At 39.5% G+C, this 23,282-nt stretch overlaps 1 protein-coding gene across 1 annotated transcript in view; it reads left to right on the top strand.

Moving 5' to 3' along the window:
- Positions 1–23,282, top strand: part of Manba (mannosidase beta) — an 88,302-nt gene that overhangs the window by 59,986 nt on the left and 5,034 nt on the right. The window contains exons 12-15 of the mRNA XM_020158587.2: positions 1,530–1,748; positions 5,707–5,871; positions 18,113–18,257; positions 22,311–22,453. Coding sequence (XP_020014176.1) covers positions 1,530–1,748; positions 5,707–5,871; positions 18,113–18,257; positions 22,311–22,453 — 672 coding nt within the window. The remainder of the gene's footprint in view (positions 1–1,529; positions 1,749–5,706; positions 5,872–18,112; positions 18,258–22,310; positions 22,454–23,282) is intronic.

Genomic DNA, 23,282 nt, shown 5'->3' with positions numbered 1-23,282 from the left:
ACTTTTCCTATTATAAGATGTGATGGTATAAAGTTTAATTAATGTTTATAAACCACTTATTTTATAATATTTTAATTAGCAGTATTGTTACTATATTTTCATACTCGTAGGTTTACAAAATAGATTTTAATATGGCACATAGTAACCTTTTAATTAATGGTAATTTTAACTATTACCATCTTTCTTGGTTTCATTCAACAAGACGGATCTTCAGATGCTTACATATTTTAATCTGTAATTTTAATATTAAAGTTTTTTCCTGCTGGTCCTGGAGTTTGAATTTAGGGTCTCACTCATGCTAAGCAAGCCCTCTATCACTTGAGGTATACCCTTTTTTGCTTGAGTTTATTTTTCAGATAGGGACTCAAGCTTTTGCCCAGGCTGGCTTCAGACTGATATCCTTCTATCTCCACCTCCCAAGTAGCTAGGATTACAGGTGTGCACCACCATACCCAACTTGTTTTAGGGCCTTGCAAAATTTTTGCCTAGACTAGGCTTGAACCGTACTCCTCCTACCTCCATCTCCTAAGTAGTTGGGATTTCAGGAGTGAACCACCATGCCTACTTTTAATACTACATTCTTGAACTTAAAAAATGAGCTTGTAAGTGCCACTTCTCCCTCTCTGAAAGAGAAATCTAATGCCTTTCTGAAGGACCAATGTATTTGAAAGTGAACTGTGAGTCATAATTGACATTTTGAAATTCTTTGAAGATAGTATTAAATGCTACATCACAATTGCTATTTTCTATTGAGACATCAGGGAAAGGACCGTCACTGGATACACACATACATGGTAGAAGCTGTGATTAGTTTCCGAATGCATTTCATGCTTTCTTTGTGTGGCCATTCCCTGATTCAGCTCTTGCTCTAAATCAGCATTTAAGCTCATATCCTAGAAAGCAGTCACCTGTGATATTTGAGACAAAAGCCAAGCCTGAGATGCTGGCAGGGCAATGCAGGTGCAGCTGCAAGCTGGTTGTTGGTAATGTAAGTGTGAAGGTCAAGTGTGGAGGTGTGAGCTGGGAGTAACAAAAACACGGGTGAGAGGGAATGCTTGGGAGAGGAAGGGGAGCAGGGAGAGACTGAAAAGAGATTAGTGTTGGTCTGACTGTGGCATCTAGCAGGTAGAGGCCAGAGATACTGCTAACATCTTATACTGCATGAGACCTTCACCCTTCATGCACTGTCCCCCCCCACCCCGACCCAAGCTTACCCAGTCCCAAATGGCAGTAGTACTAGAGTTGAGAAACTGTGTAGACCATATACTATCTATGATGGATGAGAGTGGAGGCAAAACATGAGTGACAAAGCTAGGACAAGTGGCAAGGGATGGGATTAAGTGTTGGTTATGAAAGGAGATAAAGGACTGGTGAAAAGTGGCGTAGTGCTGGTAGGGGAGAAGGTAAACAGTACCATTAGTTTTCTACTAGTTCCTTGGCATTTCTGAGATTTGCTAATGTTTTTAAAGATGTGATCTGTACTTTATTGAATGAAAATATCTTCAAAATCATCTTATTTCTGTACTTAGGGAGACACGAGCCGTCCTTTTATACCTTCCAGTCCTACAAATGGGGCCCAAACCATGGCAGAAGGTGGAGTCTCTCACAACCCTAATAGCAACCATTATGGTGATGTTCATTTTTATAACTATATCTGTGATTGCTGGAATTGGATGGTTTTCCCCAAAGCTCGATTTGTATCTGAATATGGATATCAGTCCTGGCCTTCATTTAGTACATTAGAGAAGGTAAGTCATCATTTGTTTGCTTTTCCAATGATTCAGAATGGTAGAGGATTGGGCCTATGTTGCTTCTGATCAATGGCTCAGAAAGTCATATGAGATGAAATCTGTTTCTTATTTAAGTGAAAGTACAGGGAGAAGGTGGAAATAAAGAACTCTTTTCCTTTGGAGAGCTAAAATCTTGTAGTTATCATTTTGGGGATTATAGGTTTTCTGTCTGCTTTAAATTGTGCTGAAGCCTGACTTACTGCACATAAAAATAACTTATTTGCTACTTTCTATATGCCCTACAACTGTTTAATAGTTTATAAATACTCAGAAGCAGATAGCTCACTACATAGTAAGAGAGGTAAATGTGATAAAAAGTCTTATCCATTGTTCTCAAATTCTATCTTTTCTTTCCCTCCTACCCCATTTCTTCCTTCTGTTTCCCTCTCCTCCTTTTCTCATGTTGGTATATTTGGTTTTCTGTATGGATTTTCACTCTCCACAAACCTAAAGATTTAGTTTCAGAGTTGTATGTGTTCTTTCTAAAGCAGTTTTTTGAAATACAATTCTCTTACCACACAAATAACACATTTAATTTGTACAATTCATTGGTCTTCAGTATATTCACAGACAACCATCACCATATTCTAATTTTAGAACTTTTCATCATTCCAAAGAAACCCTGAATCCATTAGCAGCCACTTCCCTCTGTCCTTCCTCCTCTAGCCCTGGGCACCACCAATCTACTGTCTGTATCTATAGATATGCTTATTTTTCACAATTCGTGTAATTAGAATCATGTGCTATGTAGTAGGTTTTGTTTTGCTTTTTGCAGAACTGGGGTTTGAACTCAGGGCCTACCCCTTGAGCCACTCCACCAGCCTTTTTTTGTGATGGGTTTTTCAAGATAGGGTCTCACAAACTATTTGCCCGAGCTGGTTTCGAACCGTGATCTCCTGATCTCTGCCTCCTGAGTAGCTAGGGTTACAGGTGTGAGGTACCAGGGCCTGGCCGCACTATGTAGTCTTTGGAGATTGGCTTCTTTAATTTAGCAAAGTGTTTTCAAGGCTCATCCATGTTGTAGTGTGTGTTGGTGTGCCATTACTCTTTATTTGCTGAATGGCATTGATTTGTTTATCTGTTGATGGGTATTTGTAATAATTCTGTCATGAACATTAGTGTACAGATTTTTTTGGTAAACATATGTTTTCAGTTCTATTGAGTGTGTGTCTTATCAGTGGGATTTCTGAGTCAGAAGGTGACTTTAGGGCAGGTAGAATGGCTCAAGCAGTAAGAATGTCTGCCTAGCAAATGTGAGGCACTGAGTTCAAGCCCCAGTGCCCTCAAAAAAAAAAAGAAAGAAAAGAAAAACTAAAGGAAAAAGCAACTCTGTGTTTAATACTCTGAGAAACTACTGAATTGCTTTCTGTAGTGATTGCATCAATTTTTCTGTATCCTTGCCAAAACTTACTGTTTTCCATTTCTCTGGAAATGTCAGATTTGCATTTCTTCAATAGCTGATTAGGTCAAGTACTTTTTCATGTGATTTTGGCCATTTGTATATCTTCCTTTGAGAACTGTGTATTTGGATCACTCACTCATTCTTACTTATTTATTTTTGCAGTACTGGGGTTTGAACCGAGTACTTGCTAGGCCAGCGCTCTACACTCAAGCCATCCCCTGATCATTTTTTGCTTTAGTTTTTCTTTCAGATAAGATCTTGAGCTTTTTCCCATGGTGGCCTTGGACCTTGATCCTCCTACCTCTGCCTCCTGAGCCTCTGGGACCATAGGTATGTGCCATCTTGCCCAACTTGCTTTTTTTGAGATGGGGATCTCACTGACTTTTGCCTAGGCTAGCCTTGAACTTTGATCTTCCCATCTCACAAGTAGTTGGGATTACAGGCATGAACCACCATACTTGGTCCTCATTCACTCATTTTTAAATTGAATTGTCTTCTTATTATTGAGCTATGAGTTTTAGAATATGTTCTGGATGTTTTTAATCAGATAAACGGTTTGCAAATATTTTATCTCAATCTGTGTGTTATCATTTTATTAACTTGATTGTACCATTTAAAGCACAAACTTTTTTTTTTTATGGTACTTGGGTTTGAACTCAGAGCTTCACACTTGCTAGGTAGGTGTCCTACGACTGGAGCCACTCCACCAACCCAAAGCACAAATGTTTTGAAAAACTTTTTGTTAGCATATATTAGTTGTACAGGAAGGTTTCACTTATATGCTTATAACCATATATGCTTATAATGCACTTTGGTTAGGGTCACCTCCCCTATCATTCCCCCTCATCTCACTCCCCTACTTAAAACAATTTCAAAGGTTTCCCTGTTCTATTTTTGTACAAGTATATAAAGAACATTGACCATATTCATCTTCCCCCTCCCCCTCCCCCTCCCAGAGTCCCACTGGTACTCACCCCCAACTGGACCAGTTTCACATTCCTGTCTGTCATTTTTTAGTGTGTGTGTGTGTGTGTGTGTGTGTGTGTGTGTGTGTGTGGTACAAATGGGAAGGGGAGGGTATATTGTTGATGGATTTCATATACCTATATGAAATAGCACAAAGAAGCCTCTTGCAGGTCTTTTAAAGAAGGTGGAGAGGGGAGTGGTAGGACGGATGGTGGGGGCAAAGAAACTAATGTACAAGATAAGCCTAATCAAGATTGTCATTATATATCTCCTCCTGCATAATGAATGTATCATAATAAAAAATTAAGTAAATAAATAAATCATAGCTGCATTGGGTACAGTAAAAAGAGGTGTATATTTGTTGTTCAAAGGGGTTTTGCCATGGTATTTCACTCATGAATATGTTGCACTTTAAGTCAGATTGACCCCCTCTATTACTCTTCCTTACCCTTTCTCCTCTATCCTCTATTAGCAGATTTCAGTGAGTTTCATTACTTCATTTACCTACACAGATACATTGTATTTCGATATTATTCACTATCAATCTTTTTTCCTCTCCCTCTTCCCCAGTCCCCCCAAAATAGTCATCCCACTATTGCAATCATGTTCTGTCTATCTACCTATCATCTATCCATGATCATGTTTGTATTTGTGTATACATTTATCTTTTGGTTTTGTCTTCCATACATGAGAGAAAACATGTGACCTTTGTCTTTCTGAACCTCATAAAGCACAAACTTAAATCCTGATGAAGTTTTACTTGAGCTTTTGGTGTTTAGCTAAAAATTATTGCCTAATCCAACTGATAAAGGTTTACTCTTGTGTTGTCCTGTACAAATGTTACAGTTTTAGCTCTTGCATTTCAGTCTGTGATCCATTTCGAATTTTTTTTTCTTTCTGTGTGGTATGAGGTCAGAGTGTATGTTCACTCTTCTGCACGTGAATATTCAATTGTTCCAGCACCAGTTATTGGTGCATGGCTTAAAAAGATTGACTTTTAGAGGAGTGCCGTTATGTGGTTTGTGTCTGCAAGTCTGTCAAGATTAAACATGAGTCTATTGGTTTTGTTTAACAGTCACTGAGAAACAAACAAGTACTATGAGCCAACTCTAAAACATTTACTGTTGCAATAGTGGCATTTTATTCCCATTTAAGAACTACAACAGTTTCAATACAATGTTGACTTAGTGTATTATTCAGGTTTGACAAGCTAATAACCTAAAATGCATTAATGGTATTGTAAAATACACATAGTGAATGTTTTAGAAGCTATATGTTTTGATAAGGCCAGCTTTTTGAGAGAAATAGCAAAATGTGACTCTCTAGGTGTGAATAAGGGAGGTTGTGGGTGCCAAATCCTGGTTTTGTGATTCTGCTTTGCACAAGGCTAGTGTCAACAGTAACAATTGTGATGGCAAACCCATTTAGAGTCACAAAACAAACCTTAAGTTCTTTTTTTAGTGTGTAGAATTCTTTCCAGATTTGTCAGGAACTTATAAGATAGGTAGTTTTCTTGCTAAAATCTATAACTTATTCTTTATTCAAAAGGTCTCATCTAAAAACGACTGGTCTTACAACAGCAAATTTTCCCTTCATCGACAACATCATAAAGGTGGCAACAAGGAAATGCTTCACCAAGCCAAATTTCATTTCAAACTCCCCCAAAGCACAGATCCATTACGTAAATTTAAAGACACCATCTACCTCACTCAGGTAAGTCATTTTCATTGTGAAGTCGAACAGATTTCTACAGTTAATATAAGAGAACAAGTAAATTTTATAGGCTTTATGTGGTAGAAAATATTCAGGTTTTCATTCCACTGATTAAGGAATTTATTTTCATCACAATACATACACGATAACACATAAGATCTGAAATTGTGAATTTTTGGTATTTGTTTCTCTTACAAGAACAGCTTATGAAGCTCTAAAACGAATTGTGTGTTGAAAGGTTTCCTAGTTCAAGATGACTATAAAGGCTTAGTAATTAAAATAGTGACATTTCTCAAGAGTAGAACACAATAGTGGAATATAAGAGAGTCCAGAAATAGACTCACATGCCACCTGATTTATGTGATTATGCCACTGCAATTCGGTGGGAAAAGGGCTTTTATCAATAAAGAGTACAATATCAAATGGATGCCTTTAGGGAAAAGAAGGGAAATTTGATTCCTGCTCAGAGGTTCAGATGTGGAGGCTGGGAGTGCCCCACGTCTTAGGCTTGATCCTTCCAAAAAAGACTCAAATGTGAACAGGTGCTACAGTGAAGCCTGTAGGAGAAAACACAGGAGACTGTCTTCAGACTGGAGGTGTGGCTTAAGCAGTAGAGCACCTACCTAGCTAGCAAACAAGAGGCTCTGAGTTCAAACTCCAGTCCCACCAAAAAAAAAAAAAAATTCTCCCCTAAATAGGAGATTTGTGACTTTGAAATAGCCAGAGCGTTCTTAGGACCTGCAAATCATCAACTATAAAAGAAAATACTGATAAATTTACTTCATTAAAATTATGGGCTTCTGAATCAAAAACACACTAACAAGGAGAAAATACAAGCTACAGATTGGGGAGCAATAATATTCTGTTGCTCCAAAATGATCTGTCAGGCCCATTTGCAGCCATTCTTCATTCCTGCCCCCAGGGCCAAGGCAAAATAACTCTGCATTAAGTCTCTATAGATTTTACTTTTCTCAACATTTCTAATAAATGGAATTATACAATATGTGATCTTTTGCATCTGTCTTCTTCACCACGCAAAATGTTTTTGAAGCTCATCCATGTTAAGAATTTCATTCATTTTTCTTATCAAATAATATTCTGTTGTGTGGATATATATGTTTTATTTATTCATTTATCAGCTGAAGAATATTTTAGTTGTTTCTACTCTGACTATTATGAAAAATACTGTTATGAATATTCATATACAAATCTATATATGGAAATGTTTTCTTTTGGGGGAGAGTGGAAAATATATGAGTGGAATTCCTGAGTTATATGGCAAATTTATGTATAACTTTTTTTTTTTTTCCAATGGGACTGAGGATTGAACTCAGGGTTTTGCTCTTGCAAAGCAGGTATTCTACCACTTGAGCTATACCTCCAGTCCATTTTGCTCTGGTTATTTTGGAGATGGAAGTTTCAAGAACTATTTGCCCAGGCTGGCCTCAAACCACTAATCCTTCTGATCTGAGCCTCCTAAATAGCTATAGACATGAGCCACGGGTGCCTGACTATGTTTAACATTTTAAGTTAAACTGGCAAATTGAATTTTGGACAATATTTCCATCTAAATGTTTCCATTTTGCTTTTTTTGTCTGTTTTATTTTATGTCTCTGTGACTACACACACTGTCTTGATTACATTAAAGCCACTGTGATGTTTTTACCATATTTCTTTCAAGTTTCTGGAAAGATAATAAAGACCTATTCCAATCATACTGGCTGATCTGAAGTAGGTCAGAAGTTTTTGTTAAACAGGATGACATTTAAATTTTTTCTATCTTAACATTTAAAAGTGCACCAGTTTTTATCCAAACTTATGCTTACTTTCATTAGTTTTCTCTTATAAAGATCAGCAGAACTCAGGAAAAAAGGAAGGTGTGCGATAGGCCCAGGTGACACCTACATCAGGAACATTTCCAGGTGCTCTTTCTTGCCACTCCTAGTCAATGTTGTGCTGGAGGCACAGTACATTACAGTTGGGCAAGAAAATGAAAGAAAAGGCATCCAGATCAGAAAGGAAGAAGTAAAACTATATCTGTAGGTGACATGATTATAACATAGAAAACCCTAAAAAATCAAAAAGAAAAAACTAGTAGAGCTAATAGATGAGTCCTGCAAAGTTAAAGGATATAAGAACAATATACAAATATTAGTTGTGTTTTTATGCACTAGCAATGAGCAACATGAAAATGGACCTTAAGTAAGTCATGCCACTTAATCACTTATGTTAATACCAACAATAGTAAAATACAGATGCTCTTTGACTTATGGTGAAATTACATCCAGATAAACTCATCAAAAATTGAAACTGTCTTAAGTAAAAAATGCACCTAAACTTAACTGAAAATTGTAGCTTTGCAACAGAATACACTAGTCATATGGCTGTCTGGGGCCTGTGACCTGATACTACTGCCTAGCATGGTGGGAGAGTGCTGTACCAATGTATCATTAGCCTCAGAAAGATAAAAATTCAAAAGCTGAAGTACAGTTTCCACTGAATGTATATCATTTTTGTGTCATCATAAAATTTTAAAAAATCTTTTCTCAAATCATTGTAAATGGGGGACCATCTGTATTTAGGAATATGGTTCAACAAAGAGGTATAAAACTTTCACACTGAAAACTACAAAAAATGCAGAGGGAAATGAGAGAAATGAAGAGTCATCCTGGGTTCATGAATTAGAAGATCTAATTGTTAAGATGAAAGTACTCTATAATTGATCAACATAGTCTCTATCAACATTGTTAGTGACTCTTGAGAAATGGGCAAGCAGATTCTAAAATTTACCTGGAAATGTAAGGTACCTAGAGTAGTCAAAATAACCTTAAAAAAGAAGAATATAGTTGGTAAACTCATGCTTCCAATTTCTGTAAAGCTTACAGTAATCAAGACAGTGGTACTAACAAAAGGCCAGACATAGATTGACTCAATAGAATTGAGAGTCTAGAAATAAACATGTATGTCTATGTTGACTTATTAGAAAAATGTAAGCATTTGTTTTCTTTTAATTGACAAATTGTATATATTTATAGCATGCAACATAACATGTATGTTGTGGAATGGCTAAATCAAGCTATGAAACACGTGCATTAGCTTATTACGTTTCAATTTTGCGTTAAGAACACTGAATCTACTCAAAAAATTTTAAGTACTAGGTGTACTCTTATTAGCTATAGTCACTAAGTTGTACAATAGATCTCTTCAATTTATTTCTCCTGACTGAAATTTTATTCCAACATCTCCCTAATACCTCCTTCTGTACTCAGCCCTTGGTAACGATTCTGGTACCGTGTCTATGCTTTTAGATTGCACATATGACATCATGTAGTATTTTCTTTCTGTGCTTGGCATGTTTCACTTAACATAATGTCATCCAGGTTCATCCATGTGTCACAGGTGATGAGGTTTCCATCTTTTTTAAGATTCCACTATGTACATATGCCAGTTTTCTTTGTCATCTGTTAACAGAGCCTTAGGTTCATTCCATGTTTTGACTATTGAGAATAATGCTGCAATAAACACAGCAGTGCAGATATCACTTTGGATCTAAACCCAGTAGTGGAACTGCTAGATCAAATGGTAGCTCTGTTTTTAATTTTTTGAGAAATCTCCATTCTGTTTTATTTTTTTAGTTTTTTAATCTTTGTTGTGCTGGGGGTACATTGTGACATTTACAAAAGTTCTTACAATATATCATAGATGAATTCACCCCCTGCATCATTCTCCTTTATTCTTCTTCCTCCCATTCCTGGAATAGTTTCGTTAGGTCTCATTTTTCCACTTACATACATGTATACATTATGTTTCCGCCTCATTCATCCTCCTATACCCTTTCCTTATCTTTCATACTGTTTTCTATGGTAGTTGTACTAGTTTCCATTTCCAAGTTAATCAAATGGGGGAAAAATAGTATTATCAACAAATGGTGCTGGAACAACTAGATACCCATATGCAAAATAGTAAATTTGGTTGATGGAGTGGCTCAAGTGGTAGACCACCTGCTTAGCAGGTGTGAGGCCCAGAGTTCAAACCCCAGTACCACACAACACACACAGAGAGTAAATTTGGATTCCTATCTCATACCATATGCAAAAATTAACTCAAAATGGATCAAATATAAAAATATAAGACTACCAGAAGAAAACATAGGTATATATCTTTGTGACTTTTAATTGGGCAACAGTTCTCAAACATGATACTGAAGGAATAAGCAATCGGCTGGGTGCCAGTGGCTTGCACCTGTTACTTTATCTACTTGGGAGGCAGAGATTGGAGTGATTATAGTTTGAGGCCAGCATGAGCAAAAAATCCTTAAGACTCCATCTAAACCAATAGCTGAGCACAGTGGTATATGCCTGTCCTCCCAGCTATGAAGGAGGCTAAGATTGGGAAGATTTTGGTTCCAAGCTAGTGTGGGCAAAAATATTCACAAGATCTCCTCTCAACAGAAAAGGCTGGGTTTGGTGGCATGTATCTAGCATCCCAGCTGTGGTGGGAGACACGAATAGGAAGATCCTCGTCCAGGCTGGTCTGGGCATAAAGCAAGACATTATTTCAAAAATAACCAAAGGAAAAGTGGTCTGGAGGCATGCTCAGGTGATAGAGTGCCTGCCTAGCAAGCGTGAGACCTGGAGTTCAATCACCGGTTCTGTCAAAAAAGAAAAGGAAAAAGAAGAAGAAAAGTAAATGCAGAGAAAATCCAAAGGATAGGGAGAAAATTTATAAATCATGTATTCATGGCCAAGAAACACATGAAAAGTTGCTTAACATCCTTGGTCACTAGGAAATGCATATTGAAATCACAATGAGTACCACTCACATTCACTAGAATATGAAGAAAGAAAAGAAAAAAAAAACAAATATACCAAATATTGGCTCAGATGTGGAGAAATTGGAGCCCTTAGATGTTGCCAGTAACTAGTAAAATGGCTCATCAAAATTTTTTCACAATCTTGTGACTATGATAAAAACCAGTGAGTTATAAACTCTAAAAAGGGTGAATTTTATATACAATTTTATATTTTATATTTTATATACAAGTTCTATCTCAGTTTAAAAAACAGCTTTATTGGAAAATTCTTATTGTCAGGATACTTTAAGTGAATAAACTAAACACTGAGGGAACTTCACCCTCAATGTTCCCAGGATGAAGAGTGTGTTTCTGGAACAGGCAGCTCAGCTACAAGTCCATTCATTCTGGAGGAAGAGGATTTGGGAGAGAGCTAGCAACCTCCTCTACAGTGGCCAAGCTGGAACTGGAGCCTAGGTTTTGGTGTCCTGGTCCAATTTCTTTTCACCAGGCCATCTGCCTCTTGAAGGAGAGTGATTTCATAAGTATCATCAAGCCAGCTGCTGAAAGTAGGCATATTTTAAAAACTAAAATAAGAGTTGTCTGCTGACAGTAGGACTGAGTAACCTAGGAAGTGACTAAGCATTTATCTTTTTTTTTATATGTAAAGATTGTCCTGTTTAGGAAAGGATACGGGGGTGTATAAATATAGGTACATTTTTTAAAGGGAAAGGGGCAGTTCCAGTGATGTTCTAGGAAACTATGATTGTGTAACATCCCCGTAAGCTCTCATTTTTATGAACATAGGTACAGGTGCATGTGTTAGTCAGCCTTTTCATCACTATAACAAATACCCGAGATAATCTACTTAAAAAGAGAAAAGGCTTTTTTGGCTCACAATTTTAGAGGCGTTAGTCCACAGTTGATTGGCTCTATTACTTTGGCCCTGGGGCAGCATATTATGGCAGGAGCACATGGCAGAGCAAAACTGATCACCTAGTCTTTAGGAAGGGAAAGAGAGAGGAAGAGACAGTCCTTTCGAGGGCAAGCCCTCCGTGACATAAAGGTCTCCCGACTAGGCTCCACTTCTTCAAAGTTCCACTACCTCCCGGTAGTAGCAAGCTGGGACCCTTGGGAGACACATCCAAACTGTAGCATTCTGCCCTTGGTCAACAAATATTTATGTCCATCTCACAATGCAAAATATACTCAGTCCACCCCCAAAAATTCCAGTCTTAACTGTTCCAGAATTACTCAAAAGTCTAGATTTAAAGTATCCTCTCAAAGTAAATTCTTCTGGGAGCCCCTGTAAAAATAAAAAACTAAGTTACAGACTTCCTGGTTTTTTTTTTTTTTTCTGGCAATACCGGGGTTTGAACCCAGGCCTTCCTGCTTGCTAAGTGGGCACTCTATCTTGTGAGTCACTCCATCAGCCCCTTTTTGTGTTGGGTATTTTCAACATAGGGTCTCATGAACTATTTGCCCAGGCTGCCCCTGAACCACGATCTGCCCCTGAGTAGCTAGGATTACAAGGCATGAGCCATCAGCACTCAGCTAAATTACATACTTTTAAGGTATGGTGACACAACATTCCTACTCTAAAAGGGAGGAAGGGAAAACAGCAAGGAGGGATCAGAACAAAGCAGACCAAAATCCAGCGGGGCAAGCATTAAATGCTGAAGCTCCAGGTTCAGCATCCCGTACCCACTATGAAAGGTTGTAGACTCCCAAGAGCTGGAGCCTCCCTGCTCTCACAGCTTTGCTGGTCATAGCTCAGATGGCCACTCTCTTGTGCTGGCTTTGCATATTGTCTGCAGTGTCCCCCAGCAAGCATTCCTCCTTTCTAGAACCTGAGGTCTCCGCAGCACCTCTGGCTTCCCCCTCATAGCTCCGTGTATCACCCTGTCAGGGGCTGCTTGCTAGGACTCTGACCCTGCCAACACTCCTCTTGGCCTCCTCACATTTCCTTTGAAGTCTTGGTAGAGGTCTCCATGGTCGTGTGACCCACATTACCGTCACATGGACAACGGCAAGGCCTCTTTCTGGCATGAGCTGTTCTTGGCTCGCTTGAACCATGGCTTCATGGGCTCTCAGTGCTCTGCTGGCCTAAGCAGTTCTAGGTGAGCAAGGCACCTTGGGGTTCTTGTTCTCCAAAGACTGTTCTCAAATTTGTACTTCTACATCTTGAACCTGAGATAGATGGAGCCTTGCCAGTTCCCGAGATGTTCTCAAGGCATCTTTCCTCATGTTGTTCCTTTGTAGAGCACTTGGCTTTTTAATTCCAACTTTCACCTCTTTACCTGAAAGAGGTGATCCTTTTCTGGTCAGGTTTTAAATTTTTCAAATCTTTCAGCTCTGCTCCTGATTCTCACTGCAAAGTTAGCTAAAAACAGCCAGCAGTACCCAGGCTACAGCCTGAATGCTTTGCTGCTTTGAAATCACCTCTGACAAATAAACTAGTTTGTAGTTTATAGGCTCAGCCTCCTGCAAAGTCTTAGGACATGGACAAATTGCATTCAGATTCTTCCCCATGGTGTTACAAGAGTGGCTGCCAGCCGAGGTTCCCCTGAGAGTCTTCATTTCCATCTCCAGCCTCATCGGGATAGCTTTTTCTTGTCCATATTTCTCTCAGCATTTTGGTTTTCTGATCCCCTACCAGAAATTGTCCATTAAGCTCTGCTTCCAGCATTCTAGGCTTTTTCTAGTCTAGTCCTCCAAACTTTTCCAAACTCCCCTGCAAACCAATTTCAAAAGCTCATCCATATCATTTCAGGTTTAGCAATGGCCACCTCACTTCTCAGTGAGGTGATTATCTCACAAACCTGAGGTAATCAACTTGTAAAGAGAAAGGTCTGTTTTGGCTCGTAGTTTTAGAAGTTCAGCTGTCCCCACTTCTTTGGACCTGGCAACACATGGCAGAAGCACATATTGGAGCAAAACTGCTCAATTTGTGGCCAGGAAGTTAAAAAGAGAGGAAGAGACCAGTGTCCCATCATCTCCAGTGACCTTAAGGTCTCTAACTAGACCCCACCTATTAAGTTTCCAACATCTCCCACTGACAAGCTGGGGATCAAACCTTTAATACATGCACTTTTGGGGGACACTTGTCTAAACCACAGCAGTGTGCCATTCATCATCCCTGACTACTACTAACCGATCTGGGTAGACCTGGATCCATGTTATTGGTATGATACCTTCTGTGTGTGCGGTGTTCCACACTACAGCCTGAGGTGCTCAAGACCTTGGCTTCCTCCTTCCCACTAATTTCAGGTTTGGTAGGCTGCCAGATAGAGCTAGTGTTCTTTCCTTTCATTGCCAGCAAGGGTTAGGAGTACTCTTTGCATTATATTTTTTTGTGTGCATGTTCAAACTGGGGTTTGAATTCGGGGCCTCCACCTTGAGCCCCAGGGCCTCCATTGTCCTTTCTTGTGACTTTTTTTTTTCAAGATAGGATCAAGGGCAAACACAACAATGGGATTAGACTTTGAGCACTTGATAAAAGCGAGAGCACACAAGGGAGGGGTGAGGATAGGTAAGACACCTAAAAAACTAGTTAGCATTTGTTGCCCTTAACTCAGAGAAACTAAAGCAGATACCTTAAAAGCAACTGAGGCCAATAGGAAAAGGGGACCAGGAACTAGAGAAAAGGTTAGATCAAAAAGAATTAACCTAGGAGGTAACACCCACGCACAGGAAATCAATGTGAGTAAATGCCCTGTATAGCTATCCTTATCTCAACCAGCAAAAACCATTGTTCCTTCCTATTATTGCTTATACTCTCTCTACAACAAAATTAGAAATAAGGGCAAAATAGTTTCTGCTGGGTATTGAGGGGATGGGGGGGTAGGGAGGAGTGGGTAGTAAGGGAGGGGGTGGAGGCAGGGGGGAGAAATGACCCAAGCGTTGTATGCACATATGAATAATAAAACAATAAAAAAAAATAAAAAGCTTTCACATTAAAAAAAAAAAAAAAAAAAAGATAGGGTCTCACGAACTATTTGCCCAGCTGGCTTCAAACTGCGATTCTCCTGACCTCCTGAATAACTAGGATTATAGGCGTGAGCCACTAGCACCTGGCAAAGGTTCTTTCTTCTTCTTTTTTTTTTTTTTGGTGGCACTGGGGTTTGAACTTAGGGCCTCATGCTTGCTAGGCAAGTGCTGTACCACTTGAGCCACTCCTCACATTTTTTTTTAAGTTTGAAAATTCTAAGGGATTAATGATGATATCTATTAAGATAGGAAAGGTAAACTATAGTCAGGAAATTAATGTCAGAACAGATGTACAGAGGTCAGCATGGTGGCCCATGCCTGTGATCCCAGCTACTTGGGGGTCAGAGACGGGAAGGATCATGGTTTGAGGCCAGCCTACGCAAAAAGTTAGCAAGACCTATCACAACAAATAAGCCAGGCCTGGTGGCTTACATCTGTAATCCCAGTTATGTGTGAGGCTGGCCCCAGGCAAAAAACCAAGATACTCTATGTGAAAAATAACTAAAGCAAAACAGGGCTGTAGATATGGCTCAGTGGTGGAGCACCTGCCTGGCAAGCTAAAGACCCTGAATTTAAACCCTAGTACCTCAAAAAAAAAATGGATATACAGAAATAAATATTTGTATTTTGCAGGTAGTTATGAATATTTGTCTAACTTAAGTACTGAAAACTCACATGTTCATGGGGGTTGCAGGTAACTTAAATGGATGAGAGTTGTATTAGCTGTTACTTAAGACAATAAGCAGCAAGAACATCAACCACAAGAAACAAAACACACCTGGCCGATTCAACCTACGGATGGCTACGTTCAGTGTCATCACTACCAGTTTATGCCATGTCTTGACTAAAACGTAACACGGGAATATGAAACAAGAATATTAGCCTTTGTCATATATTATTACCACAAGAGGCCACACTAGAAGAGAAAATAATAAGATGTTCTTAGCTCTTGTACTTAACAACAGCAACAAAAAAGGAAAACTAAAAACCAGTTTTCCTAATGAAGAATGATTAATCAGACTTTGATATAACTGTATAACTATTTAAAACACAAAGATACACAGAAAGTGCCAGAGCATGAAAGTGACATCTGTGCAAATTGTGTCAGATCAGAATAATTAAATATTTAGGAATTGTAGTGTATGTTAATAGAAAGTACAAAAGAATTTAGAACCAAGTGAATAATTTGAGCTTCATCAGACTTTTTCCCCTGAAAAATAGATTGAATTTTCCATGCAGAAAAAGAAAATGCAGTTAAATGCATCACTTGTGGTACTGGGTTTGAATTCACAGAATTAGACTTGCTAGACAGGTGTTCTACCACTTGAGCTATTCCACCAGCCCTTTTTTGTGTTGAGTATTTTTGAGACAAGGTTTCATAAATGATTTGCCTGGGCTGGTCTCGAACTGTGATCCTCCTGATCTCTGCCTTCCAAGTAGCTAGGATTACTGACATGAGCCACTGGTGCCTGGCTAACATAACCCACTTTTTTTTTTTTTTGATAGGTTATGGCCATGTCCTGGAAGTTTTCATTTTTGCCTGAAATGTAGTGATATTTTGCTCCTACATCGTAATTCTGGTATTTACTTTTCTCCTATTCACCCTAATTTATAAATCTAAAACCAGAGAAAGTAACTTCTGTCCCAAGCTCCCTTTTCCAGAATTCTAGAGCTACTCACCCTAGAGATTCTTGCTGTCCTTACAGCATACTTTCTGATTCTCCTTGCTCTGCTCCCAGTGATCTGGGTCCTGAATAAGAAGGGCATTTATCTGCTCCTAGCTAACATCGTCTCTTGCCTGAGCTCATATCAGCTTTCCAAAGGCCTCCCTACTCCCTCCAGCACACTTGCAGTCCCTTCTTCACTCAGTAGTCACAGTCAACATCACCCTTTAGACTAAAAGTGTTCTGAGACTGCTTTAGGATGCACTGAGACCTTCCATGGTCTGGACCCTGTGTTTCTTACCAGCCTCTGCTAATTTCCTAGCTGTCTGCGCTGAGGCACCATTGGTCCTCCTTCAGTTCTTGGCTAGCCAGTGCATTCTTCTCTCACCACGTACACATTGCATGTCTAACTGGAATGTCCTTTTCTTTTAGTCTAATCTACTTCTCAACTGGGCCCTTTTGCCTTACTGCATGAGCTCTCCTTCTTAGCATTTATTGCTTAAAGTTTATATTTCTTTGTGTGATTCTTTGATTAAAGTCTGTTTCCTATACAAGCCAATAAACTCCATAAAGATGGCTGTATCTTTTTTTTTTTTTGCCAGCATGTCACATGCACTATAAGTACTTACTAAGTATTTAGTGTGCAGCTGTAATCTCTTCTTGTTTCACTGGTGTGGAATTTTATAGCTCTTGACTCATGTAAGTAGTAATGCCATCTATGATTTCCTCACTACCTCTATCTGAGATTTTCTGGTTTATAGGAAGGCATCTGGGCTGAGTCTTCCAGTGGCCACATATGCATCTTTTTTTTTTTTCCCTTGGCGAAAATACACACTGTACCCTAAGGCTGTCCTGTCCTCTGAAGGAAATCTAGGCAGCTCCAACCACCTCTCCAGGTTCTCCTGACAGATTCATGAACTCCTTCTACGTACAACTCTAAAGCAGTGTCAGTAAAAGCAGCAGCAAAAGAACCTGATTTTTCAATGACAGCAGTTATTAGGGGTCCTGCATGAAATTCTTCAGTGCTTCTTAAATAAGAACTAAATCTACTTGTCTCATTGCTGTAATTTACCACCTGTTCTGCTACAATGAAGGGATTACATTGATAAGAAATCTTCATTCAGGCCAGGTTTTGTAGTACACATCTATAATCCCAGCTACTTGGGAGGCAGAGATAGGAGGATTGTAGTTTGAGACTGACCAGGGCAAAATCTTGAGACTCTATTGGAAAAACAAACTAAAAGCAAAAGGAATGGGGATGTGTGGCTCAAAAAAAAAAATCTTACATTCATTATAAATTCATGAGGTGTAAACAAGAGCTTGACCAGAAAAAGAGTTAGGAATTGGATAGTGTCAACTCATAATAATGAAGTCATTTTTCTTACAGATTTTTTTCTAATAAAAGTTTGTTTTAAGAAAATACTTATGAATTTATTTGCAAAATCCATCATTGAGAAAAACCTAGTGTTTGACTACATATAACATTTGTTCTGGAATAACAGTCTTTGTTTTCCTCATTTGTTTTAGTATTGTTAGCAAAAAACCATTTGCACCATCCTATTTTCTTTTGTTACCCATTGTTATGATAAATCAGACACCAATCCTCCCAGACAAACCTGTTCCATTCAGATCTAGTATAATAGTGATAGTCCTAATGCTAACCCAGTTGTCTAATTTATCAATTTGCTCTAAAAAACAAAACAAAATACCCCAGGCTTTGTAATTTTCTCAGATCCAGACAGTCTGCATGAAACAATAACACCTGTGTGTGTGTGAATGTTTTCCCCTCCATCAGGTGACACAGGCCCAGTGTGTCAAGACAGAAACTGAATTCTACCTCCGCAGCCGCAGTGAGATAGTCGGTGGAAAAGGCCACTCCATGGGGGCTCTTTATTGGCAGTTAAATGACATTTGGCAGGCTCCTTCCTGGGCCTCTCTAGGTAAGCGTTTCCGCATGCTTTGTGTGTGAGAAAGAAGGCAATACCTGTGGGGAAAGGACAGAGCCTGAAGGATCACATTAACCATTAACGCAAGGAGAACTGGGGCCAGAAGAGGCTGTGCCTGGTCTGTGAACTTGTCCTGTCACTCATGCAACCGTTGCTCCAAGGGCTTGGAGCTGCTCCAAGGCAGCCTGTGAGTTCTGAGCTGTGCTGTCACAGCAGGCTGGCAGAGCATGTGACTTGTTATTGCACAGAATTTTGAGTAGATTTAAATGGACTTTCTAGGGCCAAAGGGACAAGAACTTAAACTTCCCCTGTTCTGTGTAGGAGAATTCAGCCAAGTTGAAGGTTGACCTGCCAAAGCAGTGAAATGTCCTTTTCTCTGACTCCTCTTTAAATTCATATGGTTACCTTTGTAACCTGTTTATCTCTGGGGGGAAGGAGGGAGAGTTTTTCAGCTGAACCAGTTCCATCAGCGAAAGGGGAACTGACTGTCATGGAGCTTGTGGTTTGAGCTAAACAATCTATTTTAGTAGATTAAAAAAATTAATGAGTACAAATGAGTCTTTGGCCTTCACTAGAGGTGATTTGAAGCAAAGTTCAGGTGGAAATCTAGACAATAGTTTTGGGTCAAAAAAGAGGTAAAGCTGTTACAATAAAAAGGTCATTTTGCCAGGTGAGGCTCTTAACTGGCTATGAGTTCTGGTCCTAAAGAGTTCATTCCCAATATGCTTTACTTAAGTGTTAAGTGGATAATTCTTATAGAGGATCAAGTTTCTCTGAACAAACTCTTTATTAATACCAACCACATAAAAAAGCCTGGAGCACTGGGTGAGACCTGGGTAGGCTGTGGGGGACAGCTGGGATGCTAGAAAGGTCAATGCAGAGACTGTGCAGAGACGCTTGGACCTGACTCCTCCACCGCCCCCCGCCCATCTGTGGATGAGGTTGTAGACTTCTGAAGCTGGGTTCGATTCAAGAAACAGGAGAGTCCAATTTTTGCAAACCTTTGTTTAAATGATTACATGTTATTTGTATGAGAGATTCAGAAAGGGCGTGTAGTCACGTGTATGATGGCAGAGCAGGAGCTTCACTGTTTATAAACTCAGCAGGACCCTGCCTGCACGAAGAAGGTACCAGTTCCTTGTACTCATTAGAGAATACAGGTACAAGTCTCTTATTCAAAATGCTTAGGACTAGAAGTACTTCAGAGTTTGTATTTTTCTGGATTTTAGAATATTTGCATATACATAAAGAGGTGTCTTGAGGATGGGACTCAGTCTAAACATAAAATTCATTTAATTTCATATAAATCTTATACATGTAGCCTGAAGGTAATTTTATATAGTATTTTAAATAATTTTATGTGTGAAACAAAGTTTCATGGTGTGGAATTTTCCACTTGTGGTGTCATGTCGATTCTCAAGAAGCTTCAGATTTTGGAAAATCTTGGGTTTTATATTTTCACTTAGGGTGCTCAACCTGTACCAGGGAAAAGCTGTGAGTGTATTTACTGTCTTCTCTTATCCTGGGCAGCCTCATAGCCACTGTTTAGCTATTTAAGCAGCTCAGTAAGTCTACTGCTTACATATGTGCAAATGGGGAGGTTATGCATTATCTCTTGTTACCTGAAATGATAATACTTTAGGGCAATCAGTAGCTACTGAAGATAGACTTCTTTTTAAAAATTGGTCTCATTTATAGTTATAATTTTCAAATGCAAATATCTACCTAGGTATTTTGCTTGATTCATAGACTTGGAAAATTCAAGAGTTAATGTGAGAGGAGAGAGAGAGAGAGAGAGAGAGAGAAAGAGAGAGAGAGAGAGAGCGCTATGGCAGTCAGAAATTAAAATTATTAGTCTGTTATCCAAGCTTTATTACTGATTAGTTACCTAGAGTGTTTGGTGAGATTTGCTTGAATTCCTGTTCTCCCAAGTGTATTCTGCTTGTGGCCTTGACTTCTGGAATCACACATTTAGTCTTCCTCCCGTAATAGAGGACACACATGAGAGTGTGTAAATTACCTCAGGAGTCACCTTTCATGTCGGTGAAAACTTTCCAGTACAAGTTCAAGCTTGTGCAACAGATCCAGTAGGAAAGGCTTGTTTCTCCATACCACATGTCCTCCACCATTGTTACGAGGAAATTTTAACAGTTGGGAATGAAGAACCAAGAATTGAAATTTTGCAAAACTCGAAAGAAATTGATTCTATCATTCCTCCATCTTGACAGCTTGCACTATGCATTCTGGCACATCTCCTTTCTTTCTCTCTCTCCATTGCACCTCCTCCACCAGGTAAAGGGTTCTGTTGTAGGTGCTTTCATAACAACCCTGAAGTGTTGTCTTCTGTGCTTTACAAGTGAAAAAAACAGTTCAGAGAGGTTAAGAAGCAAGTTCAAGGTCCTGTAGTTTGGAAGCATCGGAGCCCAGTTGAAGCACTCTTAATTCTGACATTTTAAGTGCATCTATTAATCACTCTACTCTCTCTGATTGATTGCTTCAAAGTGGCTTAATCACAAGATTTCTTTAACTGCCAAGAAAAAAAGTAGGGTGGTCGGAATATGTTAGTATGAAAATTGCACAGCTGGAGAACTTATTAAGAAAGACTGCTCTCTCTCTCTCTCTCCTCCCCCTCCCCCCTGTCCCCACCCCATCCACCAAAGTTTGCTATGTAGTGCTTTGTGGAAAAAGTTCTTCATTGTGAAACAGATGAGTGATGAGAAAGGAAGACATTAAAATGTTACATTTGAGGGTTGATATGCCAACGAGGCACAGAATTCCACAGATTCTTGGCACCTTTAAATTGTATTTGAGGAGCTGTGATTCATTGTCATGGTTTGGATGTTTTCCTCCAGTCTGACATTGCCAGTCATATTTGCATATAGTGGTTGTTTGGTTTACTCAGAACATTTTGTGCCTAGGGAAGAAGGAGACTGAATTCTCAATAATTATTACAAATGAATATTTGCAACAAGTGTTCACTGCTGATGCTACTGATGTGTTTGTAGTAAAAAGGAACATTGGTGGCCAGGCATGGAGGCTCAAACTTGTAATCCTAGCTACTTGGGAGACAGAGATTGGGAGGATCTTGGTTCGAGGCCAGCTTGGGCAAAAATGTTCTTGAAATCCCATCTTAACTAATGTCTGGGCACAGAGGCACACACCTGTTGTCCCAGCTACACATAGAAGCACAAATAGGAGAACCATGGTCCAGGCTGACTGGGGCATAAGGTGAGACCCTACCTCAAAAATAACCAATGCAAAAACAGCTAGTGGAAAGGCTCAAGTATTAGAGCACCTGCCTAGCAAGCACCAGGCCCTGAGTTCAACCCTGCTAAAAAGGAACATTGGTGTAATAAACTTCTGGAGGCAGAATAGTAAAAAAGAGAAAGTGCTGTCTAGGAGTCAGGTCTGGGTTCAAATTACTGCCTCCAGCATGTTTGAATTTATGGCTTGAGTGTATCGCCTCTTTGGAAAATCGTTAGTGCTTGCCTGTGCTGGATGTTGTCACATGACATGATACCTAAATTCTTACAGAAACGTGGGCTCTCCTCCCTGTCAACCACCTCACATGCTCACCCCAGGAAATCTTGAGGAACCACACAGTGGACCGTGTGTTCGACTCCCACTGCTTGCCCTGCTTGCCTCTGAGCTCTGTCTTTTTTAAAAAAAATTTTTATAAGGATATATTCACTATATGTAGCGGGGGGATTCATAGTGACAATTCCGATTAGACTTATATTGTATACCAGTTACATTGTCCCCATGGTCTCTCCTGCTCTGTCCCCTCTCCACCCCACTTAAAGCAATCGCAAGAGGTTTCCTAGTTCTGTTTCATATAGGTGTATGAAGTTCATCCACCATATACCCTCACCTTAATCTCCTTCATATACCCTCCCCAGTCCCACTAGTACCCCCCCCACACTGTACCTGTTTGCAGTCCTGGTTTTTGTTATTAATATTTAAGGTGATGCTCAAAGGGTGGCTCAGTGTGTGCCCCCTTGGGTGTGCGTCACTTTGGCTCTGAGCTCTCTTGATGGTCATTTTCAGAGTACGGAGGGAAGTGGAAAATGCTTCACTACTTCGCTCAGCGCTTCTTTGCCCCACTGCTGCCCGTGGGCTTCGAGGACCGAGACGTGTTCCATGTGTATGGCGTGTCGGACCTTCACACAGACTGTAACGCCACGCTCACCGTAGGTTACCTGGGTTTTTTTCTCTGTAACAGAGAGGAGCTTTTAGATTATTCTCTTCGTTGTTTGGTTACATTATTTTGGGGAGAAGTAAAAGAGAAAATTAATTTATATCAAAGAAGAAATTAATTTACATCAAAATGTTTTTTAGTTGATGTCTATCATTCTCCTTTCCTTTCTTACCTTCCCCAAGTTCCATACAGTATTTCCACTATTACAAACGAATGACAGACAACAATATTGTAAAACGTGACATCTGTGAAGGTAGAGGATATGAGGATGTGTATTGAAAGCTGTTGAAAAAGGGTTGGGGGAAGAGGTGAGGGAGAGCAATGGAAGGGGTTGCATGGACCAAAGTAAAGTAGACTCAGAGCAGGGACACACCGAGCAAGCCCTTGGAACATTGACTTAAATATTAAAATGAAAGACACGACTGAAAAACAGGCATAATGTGTGTGTGAGGGTAAGTGTGGAAGGGGGAGGGTGAGTGAAGGAGGTTAAGGTGAGAGAATATGGTGGATGGACTTCATATACTCATATGAAATAGAACAAACAAACCTCTTGTAATTTCTCTAAGTGGGGTGGGGAGAGGGTCAAGGGGGAGAGATGGTGGGAGTGACGTAACCAATGTACAATATAAGCCTTATCGAAATTGCCACGATGAATCCCCCCTGCGCAATGAATAAATGCTAATTTAAAAAATGTTTTTTTAGTGCCTGTAACAGAAAATGGGCTGTCCTTGCAGTCAGTATGTAGTATATACAGTATATTGAGGTTAAATCTCTGTCATTTATTATGTGACCTTGAGCAACTTCCAGAACATTTTGGTGAT

This window comes from Castor canadensis, chromosome 9 (genome assembly GCF_047511655.1).
Source record: "Castor canadensis chromosome 9, mCasCan1.hap1v2, whole genome shotgun sequence".
Taxonomy (NCBI): Eukaryota; Metazoa; Chordata; class Mammalia; order Rodentia; family Castoridae; genus Castor; species Castor canadensis.
This window is presented reverse-complemented; position numbering and strand designations above follow the sequence as displayed.